The sequence below is a fragment of the Capricornis sumatraensis genome, chromosome 6 (genome assembly GCF_032405125.1).
Source record: "Capricornis sumatraensis isolate serow.1 chromosome 6, serow.2, whole genome shotgun sequence".
Lineage (NCBI taxonomy): Eukaryota > Metazoa > Chordata > Mammalia > Artiodactyla > Bovidae > Capricornis > Capricornis sumatraensis.
In genome coordinates this window covers 31,566,217-31,585,851 of record NC_091074.1, presented here as the reverse complement: position 1 = coordinate 31,585,851, position 19,635 = coordinate 31,566,217, and the positions used below count along the sequence as shown (strand labels likewise).

General features: G+C 44.2%; 2 protein-coding genes across 2 annotated transcripts; both read right to left on the bottom strand.

Moving 5' to 3' along the window:
- Positions 1–7,805: 7,805 nt before the first annotated feature.
- Positions 7,806–8,366, bottom strand: LOC138081423 (interferon beta-2-like). The gene has a single exon (XM_068974566.1). It carries the CDS (start codon positions 8,364–8,366, stop codon positions 7,806–7,808), a length of 561 nt encoding a protein of 186 aa, XP_068830667.1.
- A 6,692-nt stretch (positions 8,367–15,058) lies between these two features.
- On the bottom strand, positions 15,059–15,646 carry LOC138080877 (interferon omega-1-like). Its single transcript, XM_068973740.1, has one exon. It carries the CDS (start codon positions 15,644–15,646, stop codon positions 15,059–15,061), a length of 588 nt encoding a protein of 195 aa, XP_068829841.1.
- Positions 15,647–19,635: the final 3,989 nt, after the last annotated feature.

Genomic DNA, 19,635 nt, shown 5'->3' with positions numbered 1-19,635 from the left:
ATCATGTCTCCTGACCTGTTCTTCAAGACTTCTATCGAGACTGCATCCAGGTACACGTACAACTAAGGAAACAACGGGAAAATCTACACTCAGTGTCACATAGACTCTCTCATAAAACTACCCCGCAAGCTTTAACCAAGGAAGCAGGTGAACCAGGTGAGGTCTCAGAGCAGAGTTTAGCGGCAGGGCTTCCTTCATCACACCAGGCTCTCCATCTGTTCCTGGAAGTCTCTCATGGCCTTTCTTCAGGGATCCGTTATCCAGCGTTGGACTAGAGCAAGGAGCAAGCTACAGGACTGAGAGAATGAGGATCTGCGGCACCTCCGTCTGTGCTCTAGGTCCTCAGGCTTGCGGTCTTGGTGGACTAGTAAGTGATGCCGTCATGAACAAACAGGAGCTGGAGTTACACTTCCACCTATGGGCTGTGGTCAAATACTGGCTTCAGTTCAGTTCAGTCCTCAGCTCAGTTGTATCCAACTCTTTGCAATCCCATCGACAGCAGCACGCCAGGCTTCCCTATCCATCACCAACTCCCGGAGTTTACGCAAACTCATGTCCATTGATTTGGTGATGCCATCCAACCATCTCATCTTCGGTCATCCCCTTCTCCTCCCTCCATAAATCTTTCCCAGTGTCAAGGTCTTTTCAAACAAGTCAACTCTTCACATCAGGTGGCCAAAGTATTGGCGTTTCAGCTTCAATATCAGTCCTTCCAATGAACATTCAGGACTGATTTCCTTTAGGATGGACTGGTTTGATCTTCTTGCAGTCCAAGGGACTCTCAAGAATTTTCTCCAACACCACAGTACAAGCGCATCAGTTCTTCAGCACTCAGCTTTCTTTGTAGTTCAGGTCTCACATTCATACATGACTACTGGAAAAACCATAGCTTTGACTAGATGGACTGTTTTGGCAAAGTATGTCTCTGCTTCATAATATGCTGTCTAGGTTGGTCATAACTTTTCTTTCAAGGAGTAAGCTTTTTATTCCATGGCTGCAGTTACCATCTGCAGTGATTTTGGAGCCCCAAAATATAAAGTCTGCCACTGTTTCCACTGTTTCTCCATCTATGTGCCATGAAGTGATGAGACCGGATGCCATGATCTTAGTTTTCTGAATGTTGAGGTTTAAGCCAAATTATTTGACTCTCTTCTTTCACGTTCTCAAGAGGCTATTTTGTTCTTCACTTTCTGCCTTAATGATGGTGTTATCTTCATATCTGAGGTTATTGATATTTCTCCCAGCAATCTTGATTCCAGCTTATGCTTCATCTGGCCCAGTGTTTCTCATGATGTACTCTGTATATAAGTTTAATGAGCAAGGTGATAATTTAGAGACTTGACGTACTCCTTTTCCTATTTGGAGCCAGTCTGTTGTTCCATGTCCAGTTCTAACTGTTGCTTCCTGACCTGCATACAGATTTCTCAAGAGGCAGGTCAGGTGGTCTGGTATTCCCATCTCTTTCAGAATTTTCCATAGTTTTTTGCGATCCACACAGTCAAAGGTATGGCATAGTCAATAAAGCAGAAATAGATGTTTTTTCTGGAACTCTTTTGCTTTTTCGATGATCCAGTGGATGTTGGCAATTTATTCTCTGGTTCCTCCATCTTTTCTGAAACCAGCTCGAACATCTGGAAGTTCACAGTTCATGTATTTTTGAAGCCTGGCTTGGAGAATTTTGAGCATTACTTTACTAGCGTGTAAGATGAGTGCAATTGTGCAGTAGTTTGAGCATTCTTTGGCATTGCCTTTCTTAGGGATTGTAATGAAAACTGACCTTTTCCAGTCCTGTGGCCACTGCTGAGTTTTCCAAATTTGCTGGCATATTGAGCTTGCTACTGCTGCTAAGTTGCTTCAGTCGTGTCCGACTCTGTGTGACCCCATAGATGGCAGCCCGCCAGGCTCCCCCATCCCATATTGAGCTTAGAGATTGGCTATATTGGTTTCCTCTGAACTCCAGCTGGGAAGAAAGCAGGAAATAAGAAACCAAAGAACGGTTAGCTGTCCTGCCAATTTGGAGAAGGCAATGGCACCCCTCTCTAGTACTCTTGCCTGGAAAATCCCATGGACGGAGGAGCCTGGTAGGCTGCAGTCCATGGGGTCACGAAGAGTCAGCCACGACTGAGCGACTTCCCTTTGACTTTTCACTTTCATGCATTGGAGAAGGAAATGGCAACCCACTCCAGTGTTCTTACCTGGAGAATCCCAGGGATGGGGGAGCCTGGTGGGCTGCTGTCTATGGGGTCGCAGAGTCGGACACGACTGACGCGACTTAGCAGCAGCAGCAGCAGCAGCAGCAGCAAATGCAGAACTGAAGAAAAAACAATTCTCATTCACAGTAGTGATTCTAGTAACGTGAAATGTATGTTCTTAGACGCACGTATTCATCTTCTTTTTCAATAATGGGAAATAATGGATTTTCATTATTACATGCATTTGCCATTTTCCTCTATTTTTATATCCTTAGCCATGGACATTTTATGACCATATCAGTTTTTCCAGTGTATCAATTTCATACATTAAACCTATCCATTTTCACTTCCATATAGTGAATTCATTATTTCTCTATTGTTTTATTATTTTTCTTGATGAAACATACTTGACTCATATATTTGTTTTTGATGAGCCACAAATGATGTACAATGTAAAAAATAAGGTAAAGTACTTTTCTCAAGTTCTTGACAGTATTTCAGATCTAACATGGTTTCCAAGTAGGATTATACATTTTTTGAGTTTTATTACACATATAAGACACTGAATCATTTTCATTGTTATATTTTAACTAAATGTAGAAACATGCCAGCATTGAGACTTCCACTGATAACTTGTGAACTCCAAGGGGTATATTGTTTTCTCATGTGAAACATAATAACATCTAAAATCACACACAAACGTTCCTTTGTGTTTCTCTAGTTTTATGGTTTTCTGCAGGGTTGTTGTTGTTTAGTCCATCAGTCGTTTCTGACTCAGGGTCCTCTGGCAAGAATCCTGGAGTGGGTTGTCATTTCCTTGTAGAGGGAATCTTCCCAAGCTAGGGATGGAATCCGCATCACCTGTCTCCTGCAGTGGCAGGCAGATTCTTTACCACTCGTGCCACCTCATCTGTTAAATTGAAAGTTCACATAGAGTTTCATTAATTTTAACTTAGAAAAGCATTAGGTTTAACATGGAAATGTTGTAGTCCCAAATTGTATTTAAATGTTCTAATTGCTGAAACATTTCTTTTGTATTTAGAATATTTCATTCTGTGTATCACAATTCAGATTGTATCCATGGAAAACAAAACAGAGAGGATTTTTTGGAATGAATATGCCAATCTCAGTAAATAAATTTTCCATTATAATAGCAATTTCAAAAATTCAAATTTTGAAAATCTTCAGCCATCACGAAAAACAGAATCCCTATAACATCTATTGTTTTCTTGACCTATTAACCACCTTTTTAGAGAACCAATTTGAGGCACAGCTAAACCAGACCCCCCCCAAAAAAATAATTGTACGTATACATATATAGTTACACCAACATTAAAAAAAGAGGAGATCATGGCACACAGTCCCATCTCTTCATGGCAAATAGATGGGGAAAAAGTGGCAACACTGTCAGATTTCATTTTCTTGGGGTCCAAACTTAGTACGGATGGTGACTGCAGCCATAAAATTAAAAGATTCTTTTAAAAGATTAAAATTAAAATTAAAAGATTCTTGTCATTCTCCCCAAAGCTGAACTTGGACAAAAAGCATTTGGTTCAGATTGTATTTTAATGAAGTGTGTGCAAGCAAGAACAATCCTTGTTCCCCTCGACCCCTACCAGAACTTCATTTGAGCAAATAGTGCACACGTGAAACCTGGCCTCATGCCCTGTCAAGTACAAACTAGCACGTTCCATTGGCACTTGCCATCTACCTGCAGGGATTAAATCATGTGCTCTTGCAGTTGCTGATTTTCAACACCCCTGGAAAGGAATCTCGGGTGGAAAGCAGAAGCGAGGCATTCTGTGTGCAGGGAAAACTGGCAGAGCAAGTCTTCAGAAGGTGAGCTGTTTTCAGGAGCCCTTTTTAACTCAATGGTTCGTCTATCTCCTCATAGCTAGAAAAGCATGGAAACCCTTCATGGTGACGGCTGCTTCTTGTGACTGCAAGAAACCCTCATGACACAGGCAGAAAACGTCCACAAAAAATAGGCACATGATTGCATGTATTGCCCCTTCACCAAAATCACATATATCGCTCTGTGTGTCTTTGGAACAGCTTCTCAGAGCTATCTGAGGTGCTGTCTCCTGGGCTACAGTTCTCATTTTGCCCCCCAAACACTTAACCTGCAACTTTCGTGTTGTGCATTTTTGAAAGTCAGCACCCTGAACTTATCTCTTCATCCATTCATCACCCAATAGTTTCCCAACTTGCTTGCAGTGAGATTCCCAAGAGGATAAATCCAGGCCATGGAACATGAGAGGAAGTGCTCTCACCCTGTATAGTCCTGGTGCTAGGAAGCATCCCCTGTGAGCCACCAGACTTCATCGCTTTATTGCCCAGTGTACTAGATACAAGTACCACAGACAAACATGGAGTCATATATTGACGATGGAAAGAGCCACAGAACAGAAGGTACCCATGTCCCTGAATCACCCTTTGAATGAGAGCAAACCAGAAGGTTCACCTGATCCGGAAGGCCTGCATTGTGCTCTTCAGAGAAGGAAAGATAAGTTTCTATGATGATGAAAATCCACACAGTTTATTCTTTATCTGTATAGCACCTAGACTTAACTGAAAAAGATACTGAAGAACAGAGGATCCTGGAGACCTGTCCATGGGAAAGAAACTCTGAACGCTGAGTATAGAAAATACCAGCCCCACAGACATCAAGAGATCTTTTCAATGATGATCAAAAGATGTTTATACAAGAAAAGACATTCTGCTCTGCTGTTCACACTTGCTTCTGAAAAATCATGATTTTCATTTCAGTTTTCATTGCCTGAGGAAGTATGAGCTGCAATCGCTCTGGAACAGGAAGCAAACAATGATGGAATTCATTAGCAAGTGTTACAAATATAAACACCCTTATTGTTGCCATTTCTTTGAGGATTTTTACATGAGGAAAGGCAGTTTTCATTTCCACTCTGACAGCCTCTCAGGCAAAGTGGCTGTACTCCAGCTCCCTGAGGTAGAGATGGATGCCCTGGAAATACTCCCTGGCAGGAAGTCCCGTGAGAACAGCACAGATCGTCTCCTTCCATCGGCTCCAGTTGTTTCCGGCTCTGATCCGGGCTGCAGGGTAGCAGGGCTGTCCTCCGTGGTGAAGAGTTGGAAGCTCTGCTGGAGCATCAGATAGTGGTTGCAGGGGCCCTGAGTCATCTGCACTGGAGTGATCATCTCTCTTTTCCGAGGAAATCTGAAGTGGCTCTGTCCTTTAGGCGCGACTGAGAGCGGATCCTTTGCATCTATTTCAGGAGTTTGAAGACTTCCCTGTGTTCCTGGCGGTGGATCCCAGGCTCGTTCCAGCGAAGAGAGCAAGCAGGGATGCAGCAGAGTACTCCCTATGGTGCGACGGGGAGGCGCTGCGACAGAGTGCACTTCAGCCCTGCCCTGGGGATGGGACCTTGGGCGCTGGGACCGTCGGAGGGCGTTCCGGACAAAGGAGGACCCTGAAATGGCTATGAAACTATGGATGTTTGCGCTGAGAAGTCGGAGGTCTTCTGGCAGGTGTAAAACAGCGGAGGCGATGAGAATATTGGCGATAGGACGCTGGGCCAGAGTCCTGCCACACGTGAAATCCGGCGGGGGTAGGCGGTGGATTCAGCTGCTGCAGATAAGACGGTTGGAAAGTGGTGCGGACACAGTGAGAGCCCACGTCGCAATGAGACGAGAGCCTGTGGGGCACTGGGGGCGGTGTTGCACTCACATTAGATGCCGAGGTGGCCAAGATTATTCGCTGTCGGAGGATGGGAGGGCTTTGCGCTGAAAGTGAAGCGCAGCGGAAGCGATTGGACTATTGGCTGTGGGGGGATGGGAGGGCGTTTCTCACACACGGGAGCCCTGCTTGGCTCTGAGACGAGGAGTCCTCGGCGGACAAAGTGAAACCGGACGGTGGCGAAAAACACTGGTGGTGGGACGATTGGACAGCTTTGAGACACAGTTAAACCCTGGGGAGGGATGAGACTCCGGGACGACGGATGGGTGTGGTCCACACAGGGGACCCTGGAAGTGGCGACGAGACCATTCGCTGTGCAAAGATGGAAAGGCGTTGGGCACACAATGAAACACGGTGGCAGCGCTGAGGCTTTTGGCTTCGAGTTGACGGGACGGCTTCGCGGACAAAGTGAAAGCGAGCATAGGTGATGAGACAATCGGCTTGGGGCGGTGGCACCGCGGTGTGGACCGAGTTAAACCGGGCGGTGGCGGTGAGACTGTGAGAGATGGGACGATGGGAGGACCTTGAGCACAAAGCGGAGCCAGGGGGAGTCAGTGAGGCTATAGGCTTAGAGCCATTTTGGACAACGTGAGAAACAGCCAAGGCGATGAGACTGGCTATGGGACCCTGGGAGTGCGTTGCAGCCAGAGGAGAAGTCAGCGGTGGCCAGGAGACAAATAAGCATGGGACGGTTTGGGGGACTTTCTGGGGGTGAGAAGGAACGCGGCCACCACCTGGGTCAGGGACCAAAGAAGTGTGCGCCCCTGGAATGCTCTTGAATTTTCAGGATCTTTCAAGGATTCGGCCTTGAAGTGTGGGGAGTAAGTGTTGAATAGCTGAAAACTAGGAATATTTTAAAAAGCGCAGCACTTTGTTTGAATTAATTTTGTATTGAATTATATAGTTATTTTAAAAGAAATATTTCACGTTTCCAATTTTACAAAAAATTTGTAGAAGATATTTTAACTACTAAGCATAGAATATTAAAATATATTTTGTATATAACAGTAGCATTTTATTCAACTTTATTTAAACTATATTTTCTGTGTACTAAAACAAGTATTTAATATTGTTTTACTTTTCTGTCTTTCACGGATGTAAATTTAATATTTCCAAGATCACTTTTCACTTATTTTTAATTGAGTCAATTAGCATGTTTGACAATTTCTAATGACTCTCAAGACAGTCTTAAGTAATTTTCAACTCATGTTCCTGAAACCTCTTTCTGAGGACTATGTTGTTGGAAATAAGGGTTGGAGTGTACAAGTAAGTGAGAACATTTAGAAGGTCAGAATTTTTCATTTACTTTAGTAAATTTGCCCAAATTTTATTGGCATAAAGAAGGCTTACTTTGTAAGACTCTCAAATGTAAGGTGGTGTACATTTTCCCCCAACTGAAAAAAAAAAAAAAAAAAAGGAAAAAAGCCCATATCATATAGAGGGGCCCTCCAGCATGAGGTACATTTAAAGACGTGAACAAGACAAGCGTGGGTGACTGTGTAGATACATGGAGAGCATGCATATAACTTGGACATTCCACATGGCTTCCTTGTATTTTAAATTCCTCAAAGGCAGGGGCCAGAAACTCGACTACTCTGCAGGCTTGTTTTGCAATGAATGTCTGCAAGGTGCTCTGCAATTTTTAATATGTGTTGTCACAAAAATCAAGTCGACATTGAAACTGCCATGTTGACCTTTGTTTCATAAATAATTTATTTCTCATATAAAAGTTTAAATAAATAAATAATGCATAAATCAATTTAAAAACAACTTAGTCTTTAACTAACTGTCCATTGAAATCAGTGCATTGCATCATCATTTACTTCAAGAGCCTCTGCTGGCTGGAGTCTCACCTCAAAGTCACATTGTCTCTTCCCAGAGCCACAGGTGGCAGATGTTCAGTCCCGGAGGTAACCTGTTAGGCTCTTCAGGAAAGAAAAGTTCCTGAGCAATTGCACTTGCACGACTGCCCAGGCACACCTGTTGTGCTCCTTGGACTTGAGGTACTGCCCGAGGTTGAAGTAATATTTCTGCAGGTGAAGAACAGTCGTGTCTCCCATAGTGGAGGTTTGCTTCTGCATTATTTCCTTCTGGATTGGCTCCAGACGATTCATCTGCCCATAGAGTTCCTCAAGGAGGTGCTCAATGATGGTGTCAGACCAGCCAGTGCTGGAGAAGTCTCTGGTGAGAATATTGAAGATGTGCTGGAGCATCTCATACATGACCAATACGGCATCTTCCTTCTGGAACTGCTGTGCTTGCTTCATCTCCTCAGGCATCTGGAAGTCCATCCTGAACTCGAGGCAATGTTGAGGAGTTGAAGGTAACTGCCACAGGAGGTTCTGGCACACCTCAAGGCTCCGCCCTTGTTGGAATCGAAGCAAGCTGTAGCTCCTGGAAAGAGCTGTGGTGGAGAGACACAGCAGGAGAACCATCTGGAGGAGGCACCGGTAGGTCATGGTGAAATCAGGCCCAGGGCTGCCTGTTCTGCTAGTAGGTGCTGAAGCTGAGTCGTCAAGAGTTTGCAGAGTGAATATCCTTCCTCCTTGAGTGTGGGCTACTTATACAGGATGGCCCTCCCTTCTTTCTATTTGAGAGGAATTTCCCACTTTCAGGTCTCCCTTTCACTTTTCCCGTGTCATTTGAATTTTTAGTTGCCTCTAAAACTCTTTTTCTTTAAGCTCCTTGCTATTTTAATTTATATATACCATGGGGAAAAAAGATATAGAAACTGAGAATTTCTAATGTTTGTAAAGTTTCAATGAATTGCTGAATGTTTTCATTTCGAAAGATTTTTCTTTTTTTTCTTTTCATATTATGAGATTTGTGGAGAGGGGGCCTTGTTTGTAAGAGTTTTCTTTTTCATAAGGATTAGGTTTCATTCTCAAATCTGCTATTACCAAACATTAATACTTGCAGTTTATGATTTTAACAAAGGCACCTATTTTTTTCTATCTAAAATAGAGTGATGTTCCTACAGGGGTGAGAGAGGTTCCAGAGGGAGGGGAGATATGTATACCTGTGGCTGATTCATGTTGCTGTATGGCAGAAACCAACACAATAGTGTAAAGCAATTATCATTCACTTAACTAAATATATTTAAATAAAAAGAAAAAATAATGTATATAAAAAACAAAATAGAATGTTGTTAAACTAAGCTGTTCTGAATTGTTTTCGAGGCCTTAGCCATAAGGAGCAAGACATCACATAACGTTATCAACCTTGTTGTTTTTCAGTCGCTAAGTCGGGTCTGACTTTTTGCGACCCCATGGGATGCAGAATGCCAGGCTTCCCTGTCCTTCAGTACCTCCCGGAGTTTGTTCAAACTCATTATCACTTCATGGTAAATAGATGGGGAAACAATGGAAAGAGTGACAGACTTTCTTTGCTTGGGCTCCAAAATCAGTGCAGATGGTGACTGCAGCTAGGAAATTTAAAGACCACTTCTTTTCATAGGAATGTGCAATTTAAATTTTTCTGGAGGCCACATCAAAAGAGTAAACAGAAAAAAGTTAATTTTAACAGTATATTTTACTTAACAATATATCTAAATGTTATCATTTCAACATAAACCAGTATAAAATTAGTAGTGAGATAGTTACATTCTTCTTTTTCATAGTGCCTTCAAAATAGAGTACACGCTGTTAGTCATAGTACAGCTCAGGCTGGACTAGTCAAGCGCTCAGCTGGCCACATGGGGTTGTCGGCTCCACGGTGACCAACACAGCTCAAGCTGGAGGGATCAGTACGAAAACAAGATTAACATTAAAAATCAACCACTTTTTTTATATGAGCAATTAAAAGTTGGAAACTGACATTTAAAAATGATACCATTGACAATAACATAAAGTGTCTACTACTGAGAAACTGTCGTAGCCAGAGGGGCCTAAGAAGACGTGGCGATTAAAGATAACGGGGCATCCTAAGTGACATCACAGAGGAGAAAAAGAGCATTAGGTGAAAAACGAAGGAGACCTGGGAATTCCCCGGAGAGCTAGTGGGTGGGACTCCATGCTTTCAGGGCAGGAGGCCCGAGTTCCATCCCTGCTCAGAGAACTAAGATCCCACAAGTCTCAGAACCAAAAATAAGAAACTCAATAAAAAGTAGCTACAACCAGAGTGTGTGTGGGAGGGGGCGGGGTGGGGGGAGGGAGAGGCATTAGGAGCTCTTCATAAAGTGTAGACTGGGTAACTTTTAATTAATCAGTTTGTGACTGGACTGGCTCTTTGTGGCAGCAGGCGGGCTTTCTCCAGTTGGAGCAAGCGTGGGCTGCTCTCTGGCTGAGCTGCTCGGGCTTCTCCCTGCGGAGCTCTCTCCTGCTGCAGAGCACAGACTCCAGGGCCCAGCTCAGTAGTTGTGGTGCACAGGTGCAGGGGCCTCACAGCCCATGCCATCCTCCCTGAGCGGGGCTGGGACCCAGGTCCCCTGCACTGGCAGGTGAGTTCTTAACCACTGGCCCACCAGGGAAGTCCTAGACTTTAATCCTTTTCAATGTAGCATTGACAGGCCCAATTACCTTCCCATTTGGCCTCTAAGGACAAGTGTATAATTGAAATTTGATTCAAATTCAATGGCCAGAAACTAATGAAGAATCGAAGCTTTCTCTGTTACATTGAGATTGTCTTTTTTTCCATCTTGATCATCAATAAGGATTAAGCAACTTGCCCAACTAATTCTTCTTCTGAGTGAAAAAAGACATGCAAGCATGTGATGAGGTGGTCAGCATCCGTGAGAAGGGAATACAGAGTCTACAATAGGAGACTGCCAAGGTCACCTGCTACTGAGACTCACACTGTCTGTCATTTAGTGAGCAAATATTTAGCAAATGTTTCTTAACCACTTCATAAACAAAAGAAGCAAATGCTGCCAATTTAGAGCATGTCTTCCCACCTTCCAGCTGCGGCCTCCCTTTCAACCTCTCTCAGCACCTGAGGCTGAATCCGCCCAGGCTGGGGCTGCCCTGTGCTCACAGCCAACAGCTGGTGGGCCCAGAGCCCCTTCTCAGGCCTCCCACCTGGTATGGAGAGGGACAATGTGCAGAGAGATCTAAGTGCTCCTGGTTCAGTCTTCTCTCTTGCCCTTTCTCACACCCTGGACATCTTGTCAAGTCTTGGATTGACTCTTGCAATTTTTTTCTAGCTCACTTCAGGATGCAGCTGGAACTAGGACCTTGGCTGAAGGCCTCTGTGCCTAGCTCTCCTAACACCTCCAGAATATACCCAGCCAGAAGATCCCACACTGTGCACCCCTGTCACTCTCAGAATGCTCCCATCGGAGGGTCGATGGCCCAGGAACAGGCAGGAACAGCGCAGGCCTTGTTTTCACTGTTTGCTGCCAGGACCCGCTGCTGCTGGACACTCAGACTGGCCCTTCCAGAACATGCCCATCTGCATCAAGCCTGCATTTACTTCAGATCCCAGGCCGTTCTCTGAGCTGGACTTTAATTGTCAAAATCACTATCAGGGGTGCAGTGAGTCAGGCTAACCCAAGGTTGAGAAAACGGTTAAAAGGGACAACACATTGGCTGCAGCTGCTGAACAAGCCTTAGAGGCCCCCCTCTGCTGACATGTGAGCAAGTCCCACTGTGTGGGTTCTGGGTTAGTTTCCTGTCTCTGAGGCAGTTTCTGAATCTTCCTTAAAGTGAAACAGCCCAAAGCAAAGCCATCTACATACTCAAAACCAACAAGTGTCTTGTGTTTTTTACATCCTCAGAGATTGCGTCATGAACCCCAGAAGGCAAAAATAGCAAGGAAGTTGATGCAACAAGTGAAAAGGAAACTAAATGCAAGCTGCCAAAAGGGATTTCAGGATCCAGCCTGGGAATCCTCTCTGGCCTGGCCTCCTGGCTGAGTTGAGTGCTCAGAGCAGAGGATCCTCCTGACTGCCTGCCAGATGCCTGTGTCTTCCTGACTGATTCTCTGAGCTCCTAAACTCTAGGAGGACCAAGAATCCAGTGAGGGTGAGGGTGAGTCTTGTGGACAGCTGGCCTGTGTGCCACATAGGAATGTTGTTGTCTAGACCTCTGGGTATTGTTGCAACCTGCTTGGCCTCCTCATCCCAGTGAATGGCTATTTCTCTTCTCACTCGGAGGTGGGTGAGCTGCAGAAATGTGTCTCTGAACAGCTCTCTGGGAACTGCTTCATCTTCCTGACCACAGATCCAGAACCTCAGGAAATAATCTTCTAACCAGATTCAAATAAAAGAGTTAATATGTAAGGAGCACTTGGGAAGTGTCTGGTACCATTCTGAGCATATGCTATAAATTAAGGCAATTAATCTTACCACACTTTCAAGACAAGTTATTATGATTATCTTAGTTTTGCAGTTAACACATAAGGCAGCAATTTATAACTAGCAATCCATTTTTATGTACTGCTGCTGCTAATGAAGAAAAATCTCAAAGATCTATATGCAAGGGACCTGCCTCTTGAGAAACATATATGCAGGTCAGGAAGTAACAGTTAGAACTGGACATGAAACAACAGACTGGTTCCAAATAGGAAAAGGAGTAAGTCAAGGCTGTATATTGTCACCCTGCTCATTTAACTTATATGCAGAGAACATCATGAGAAACGCTGGGCTGGAAGAAGCACAAGCTGGAATCAAGATTCCCGGGAGAAATATCAATAACCTCAGATATGCAGATGACACCACCCTTATGGCAGAAGGTGAAGAGGAACTCGAAAGCCTCTTGAAGAAAGTGAAAGAGGAGAGTGAAAATGTTGGCTTAAAGCTCAACATTCAGAGAATGAAGATCATGTCATCTTGTCCCATCACTTCATGGGAAATAGATGGGGAAACAGTGGAAACAGTGTCAGACTTTATTTTTGGGGGGCTCCAAAATCACTGCAGATGGTGACTGCAGCCATGAAATTAAAAGATGCTTACTCGTTGGAAGTAAAGTTATGACCAACCTAGATAGCATATTGAAAAGCAGAGACATTACTTTGCCAACAAATGTCTGTCTAGTCAAGGCTATGGTTTTTCCTGAGGTCATGTATGAATGTGAGAGTTGGACTGTGAAGAAGGCTGAGCGCCGAAGAATTTGTGCTTTTGAACTGTGGTGTTAGAGAAGACTCTTGAGAGTCCCTTGGACTGCAAGAAGATCCAACCAGTCCATTCTGAAGGACATCAGCCCTGGAATTCTTTGGAGGGAATGATGCTGAAGCTGAAACTCTAGTACTTTAGCCACCTCATGCGAAGAGTTGACTCATTGGAAAAGACTCTGATGCTGGGAGGGATTGGGGGCAGGAGGAGAAGGGGATGACAGAGGATGAGATGGCTAAATGGCATCACAGACTTGATGGACATGAGTTTGAGTGATCTCCTGGAGTTGGTGATGGATAGGGAGGCCTGGCGTGCTGCAATTCATGGGATTGCAAAGAGTCGGACACGACTGAGCGACTGAACTGAACTGAACAGATGAATAAATGAGAAACTGAAGTATATGACAAATGGATATAAATGTATATTTATATGGTATACATTAGCATGTCCATATGTATAGATTTGTTAACTGCATATGAAAATGTCTAGAAGGATACCCATTCAATTGTTAACGGTATAGGATTACAGTGCATCCTCCTAGCAGTCAAGGGTAGGCATTCCTTTGTATGAATTATTTAAAAATTTAGCCATGACATGTGTGTTTAATATATATAAATAAGCTTAAGAAACCCTTTTACTTCTTTAGAGTCATATTGATCATGGCAGCTACTGGTTCTCACATCTCTTAGCTGTCTCTGCATTCCCCAGCCTGCCTTGGTCTTCTTGCCTCCATTTGAAGAGTTCAGGAATACTCTTTTCTCAGGAGTGGCCAAGTGTAGAAAACTTCCTCTCCCTTCCTCATCCTACTCCAGGATCCTAGACTCCACATATGCGATTGACCTCCCATGATGTATGTGCTGCTGCTGCTGCTAAGTCGTTTCAGTCGTGTCCGACTCTGTGCAACCCCGTAGACTCCAGCCCACCGGGCTCCCCCGTCGCCAGTGATTCTCACTGTCCTGATGATTTCCGCCAGGAGCGCTTGATGCCTCTTGTGTGATTTGGACTCATTGAATCCAAACAGTAATTGTATGAAAACCACTCTTACTGTCCTCATATTAAAGATGAGGAAACTGACCTGTTGTGTTTGTGAGATTTTTCAGGGTTACAGTGTTGGTAAATAGCAGAGCTGGGATTCAGAGGTTTTGGAATTTCTAGAACTCTCCTTTCACTTGAGGTCTCTTCCTGTGGCTTCCACTCTGACTACACCATGCAGCTAGAAACCAGCACAGAACAGAGCTCGTGTGTGGAGGCAGTGAAGTTACTGTGGAAGGGAGTGAATTGCTCAGTAAGGCAGTCCTGAGGAGAAGGCGGGAGAGAGAGTCACAGGAGTCAGGGGCAGCCAGTCAGCAGGGTGTGTCCTCAGCTTTCCTGCAGGAGGTGACTGCTTCCCTCACATATGTACATCAACCAGTCTTTAACGAGTGGGTATAAATTCGTTATGCCTGTGACATCAATACTAGCCATTTTCTACAATTCATAATCTCCTTTCTACCTTTTTTCTTTTTGGCACCCTCCACAGCTTATAGGATCTTAGTTCCTCAACCAAGGCTCCCTGGACGAAAAACTCAGAGTCCTAACAACTGCACCACATAAGAGTCTCAGAATTCCACCTTTTGACAGACATTTGTTAGAAAGTGATAGAACTGTTTCACCGTATAAAGTGAACAAATACTATTTTGTGATAGGTATTTGAAGACAAAATAAGGATTTAAGTTTTCAAAATAAAAACTCAAGAAATTTATCTTGATAACTATTTAATAAATAAACCAAATAACAATTTTAATAAAATAGGGAAATATATATTCTAAATTTTAATACAATGTAATCATACACATTTTTATATGAAAATATAAATATGATGAGATAAAATATTCCATTACCTAAATAAATAAAGAATAAATAAATAACATCAGGACAGTCATAGCTTATCGACTGATACCCCTGCAGTTGATTTCTTTTATATCTGTGTGCTTATTACTACAGACATGTATCGGCTGAGTTAATTCCACACATTTGGTGGCTAAAGCAGAATTCAGAGTCTTCTGAAATGACCCCAGGTGAGTTTACAAGGATGACGGGGCATCTTCATCAGAAAGAGTCATGTCAAGGTGAGCTCTGGTCTCCATCCATCATTCTTAACCTTTCTTGCAAGCTGGCAGATGAAGAGAAGGTTCTCATGATTTCCACCCTGACGATTTCCCAGGCGCAGTCGCTGTATTCCTTCTCTTGCAGGTAGACACGGATGCCCTGGAAGTACCTCTTCACGGCCAGGGTGGGGCCCGTCCTTCCCAGGGCAGAGTCTTCCTCTCCCGTCACCTGCCCCAGGCAGGCGTCCAGGTCGTCCAGCTGCTGATGGAGTCCAGTACGGAGCTGCTCCAGGAGGGTGGTGTCCCAGGCAGCAGAGGAGCGCTCTGTGTGGAAGAGGTTGAAGCTCTGCTGGAGCATCTCGTGGAGCACAGAGATGGCCTGGGCCTCCTGGAGCTGGCCGCCCTCCACCATCTCCTGGGGGAAAGCGAAGTCTTTTCTGTCCTGCAGACAGAAGCGAGGGGAGAGTCTCCTCATTTGGCCCAGGAGCCTGAGGTTCTTCCTGCCAATGAGAACATGGTTGTGAGACAGGTCACAGCCCAGGGATCCTCCCAGGCCATAGCTGACCAGCACCAGGGCCATGAGTAGAGAGAGCACGAAGGCCATGGGGAAGATGCGGCTGCTGCTGGGCTGGCTGAGACGGCGTCTGGGGGAACCTTGAGGTCGGTTCTCTGATGCCATGCTTTCTAAGTGAGGCCATTAAATAGGGAACATGGTAATTTTCATTTTCTAATCATTCCTATGCACTTTTACTTCCTTTTTTGGTTTTCTGTTATGTATTCTCAAGACAGTCAAAGAAATGTTCTTCCTTCTAGACTATTAATTTTGCCTTTTCCTAGTCACTTCAGATGTGCCCATCCAAATGGGTGTTTTTCAATCAAATGAGAAAGGACTTTCTCTTAAGTCAGGATTGATGGACATTTGTAATTACACACGTTACCGCCCTTTATCTCTCATGCACAAGCGTTGCTCTCCTCTCGTCCATGAACGCATTTTTGGCTTGGTCTTAGGCTCCATTTTTCCCTCTTAGCTTCCATAGGAAGCCAGGCTCTGTCCACTGTTTGGATTCCGTATATAAGGGATTTACCAGATCACACTGGAAGGTAAGCTCTTGGAAACAAATGATGAGTTTTCTTTAATGTTTGATTTAGAGAAGAGGCTTATTATATCAGTCCTTGAGTTCCTCCCACATTTCTCTTCCTTCCAGAACAGGTTCCTGCAGATCCCTGCCCTTCAGGGAACCATGAGGGCAGGACTATTACAGACATCACCCTTCTTTCCACCATTTTCTTGCTGGAGACCTGTCGTCCTCCACAGACTGGGCCAATACCCCCACCAGAATCCTGGTTCCTCTCAGGGAACATGGGTGAGGAGACTCTACATCCAGGATAATTGTATTTTCCAAGCAGCACCTCACTCACCAGGGAGAGATCACATGGAGCCACCCCCTGTCTCTGGAGGGACAGAGTCCCCCTTCCTCACCTGCCGGACTCTCTCCCTCCCTGAGGGCAGGCTCACCACCTCCTGAGGACTCGAAAATCTCCTTTCTGTGGAGGGCTTATTGATCGGTTGGGAAAATAAATTGTCTTCCGGAAACCCCAACGACACCCCTGGAGTTTTTGTGTAAAGGACCCTAGTGCTCAGTGGTGACCTCTTCTCCTGACCCGTGTCCCCAGGTGTCTAAAGTGTCAGCAGTGCTCAGATGCTGAGGGCAGAAGTGTGTTTGTGCAAGTTAGTGGAGGAGTTTCCAACTGCAATTATTTTCCTTTTAGTAGATCAATAATATTGGCTTTGCCAGGTATAGGTTTTATTATTCAACACTTTTACTTAAACTCTTCAACACTTGTTCTGCTCAGAGTTTCTGAGCTGGAGGAAGGAGATTCAGTGATGGGGTTGTCTCTTACTGGAAGCTTATGTCTCAGAATCTAATGAGATTCGGTCATTGATTCAGGCAGTTGATTCTACTGGGCATCTCTGTTCCTCTGTTTCTGTCTCCTCTGAGATTGCAGGGCAGTGAGATCTGGGACACTAGATCAGAAGAAATAGCCTTCTTTCCTTTACTCGAGTGTAATTTTTCATTTAAACATTTTATATACACACTTAGTGACTTATTGGACAATGTTGGTATTCCTGCCTCTGCTCTGGTTCTATTTCATGATGAGGTGAGAACAAGAAAGGAAAGTAAAGAAAGCCAAAGAGGCTGCATCTCTTTCGCTTTCAAGATGTTAGATTTCTTTTTTTTTCTTTTTGCAAGTTTCCTAGAAAGTAAACTTCCACAGTTGTTTTGTGGGCAAGAAGGAAACAAGGGTAAGTCTCAATGTCCTGAGTATGAAAGAAGGGAAGGGGTTTTCCCCTGAGGTAATGATGTATTATTCTGAGTTAGCAAACTACAGTGCAGCACGGCTGGGGAGCAGGCTGTGGCAGAGGGAAAGGATGAGGCCAATATGAACAACAGAAAGACTGGGACAGGGCTGCTTCTTACAGAAGCTCAATGAAGGCCAACTCCTGGGTCAGTTGCCTGCTCTCAGCTTTGTAAGACCAGCTTGCTGTTTTCCTTTCCTTTAATCCACATGTCATCAGTATAAGTGGAGAAGGAAGAGAAACGGGCAATCAGAACCCCATTTGCTAGAACACAAACCCTTTCTGGCAGGGTTTAGGAGATCAGCCTTGCCTAGCATCTGTGTAGTTGATAAATACATTTGGGTAATGAGAAGATGCTTCGAAAAAACTAGAATGACAGGGAATGAAATGATTCTAAAAGATCCTGATCTTAATCTGGGTAACAGTAAAATTATGATATTAAAAGTAATAGCTGAATTTTATCGATTGCTAAAATTAAAAGACACTTACTCCTTGGAAGGAAAGTTATGAGCAACCTAGATAGCATATTGAAAAGCAGAGACATTACTTTGTCAACAAAGATCCATCTAGTCAAGGCTATGGTTTTTCCAGTAGTCATGTATGGATGTGAGAGTTGGACTGTGAAGAAAGCTGAGCGCTGAAGAACTGATACTTTTGAACTGTGGTGTTGGAGAAGACTCTTGAGAGTCTCATGGCCTGCAAGGAGATCCAACCAGTCCATTCTAAAGGAGATCATTCCTGGGTGTTCTTTGGAAGGAATGATGCTAAAGCTGAAACTCCAATACTTTGGCCAACTCATGTGAAGATTTGACTCATTGGAGAAGACTCTGATGCTGGGAGGGATTAGGGGCAGGAGGAGAAGGGGACGACAGAAGATGAGATGGCTGGATGGCATCACTCACTCGATGGACATGAGTTTGAGTGAACTTCGGGAATTGATGATGGAAAGGGAGGCCTGGTGTGCTGCAATTCATGGGGTCGCAAAGAGTCGGACATGACTGAGTGACTGAACTGAACTGAGCTGAACCCTAACAATCTCCCTAATATTCCAGTATGTGATAGGATCATATTGATGGGTTGGGTTTCTGCAGGTGTTTTAAGAATTTTAAAAATACTTATTTTATGTCCTTATTTGATGGGGCCACATCTTAGTTGAAGCATGCTGGATCTTGGATCGTCCTTGCTTCATCCAGAGTTTTTACTTGGGCCATGGGAAGTCTGGCTTGCCACATGCAGGATCTAGTTCCCTGACCAGAGATCCAACTCAGGCTCCCTGCTGTGGGAGCATGGAGTCCTGGCCACTGGGCCGTCAGGGAGTCTCGAGGGGTAGGGTTTCAATTTGTGAATTTGGGGAACATACACACATTCAGTCTGTGACATGGTAGTGAGAAGATACCAAGGTATTGTGTTTATGGCAAGGATTCCTTAGGATCTATTTCATTCTTGGTATTTATTTGAGGAGAAAGAACACATTCCCTGATGCTACCCTCACTTTTTATGGCACATCCATCCTGGATTGTTTACTCATTAAATGTTATAAATGTTATACTGTGAACCTAATTACCAAGGACCTACCAGGCTTCCCTGGTGGCTCAGATGGTAAAGAATCCGCCTGCAATGCAGGAGACCAAGGTTCAGTCCCTGAGTCGGGAAGATCCCCTGGAGAAGGAAATGGTAACCCACTCCAGTATTCGTGCTTGGAGAATTCCATGGGCAGAGGAGCCTGACAGGCTACAGTTCACGGGGTCACAAAAAGTCAGACTCGACTGAGCCACTAACACTTTCACCAGACAAATTCCACAGACACTCAGTGTTCATCAAATGACAGTGACAACAGCTACAAATTCCTTAGCCTCTAAAGGGACTCACTTAATCCTTCCAACATAGTGAAATGAGTTAATACTCTCCTTTCCAAGAGCCCCCTGCTAAGACTTTATGTGAATGAACTAATCTAATAATGAATGTCAGATTCCAAACTCCCTATCCACAGCATGAACACCTGAGCCCTCTGCAGGTACTGAACTCGCCCTTATTTCCCTCTTTTGCTTCTAACACAAGCTGTCCCTCTGTTGTTTCCTACCTCAGTGTTACAAATCTCTTATTTCCATTAATGTCTCCCTACAAATTCTCGATAAGCTGAACGATTTACAAAGTATCCTGATTATTTTGTATAAGAAGCAAACTGAAATTATCAAGTGGTAGTTATTACTGAGAGTCTAACTGTGCTTGACAAA

Excerpts from the sequence above, each read along its gene's own strand:
- LOC138081423 (XM_068974566.1), bottom strand. The coding sequence starts at position 8,366 with ATGACCTACCGGTGCCTCCTCCAGATGGTTCTCCTGCTGTGTCTCTCC.
- LOC138080877 (XM_068973740.1), bottom strand. The coding sequence starts at position 15,646 with ATGGCCTTCGTGCTCTCTCTACTCATGGCCCTGGTGCTGGTCAGCTAT.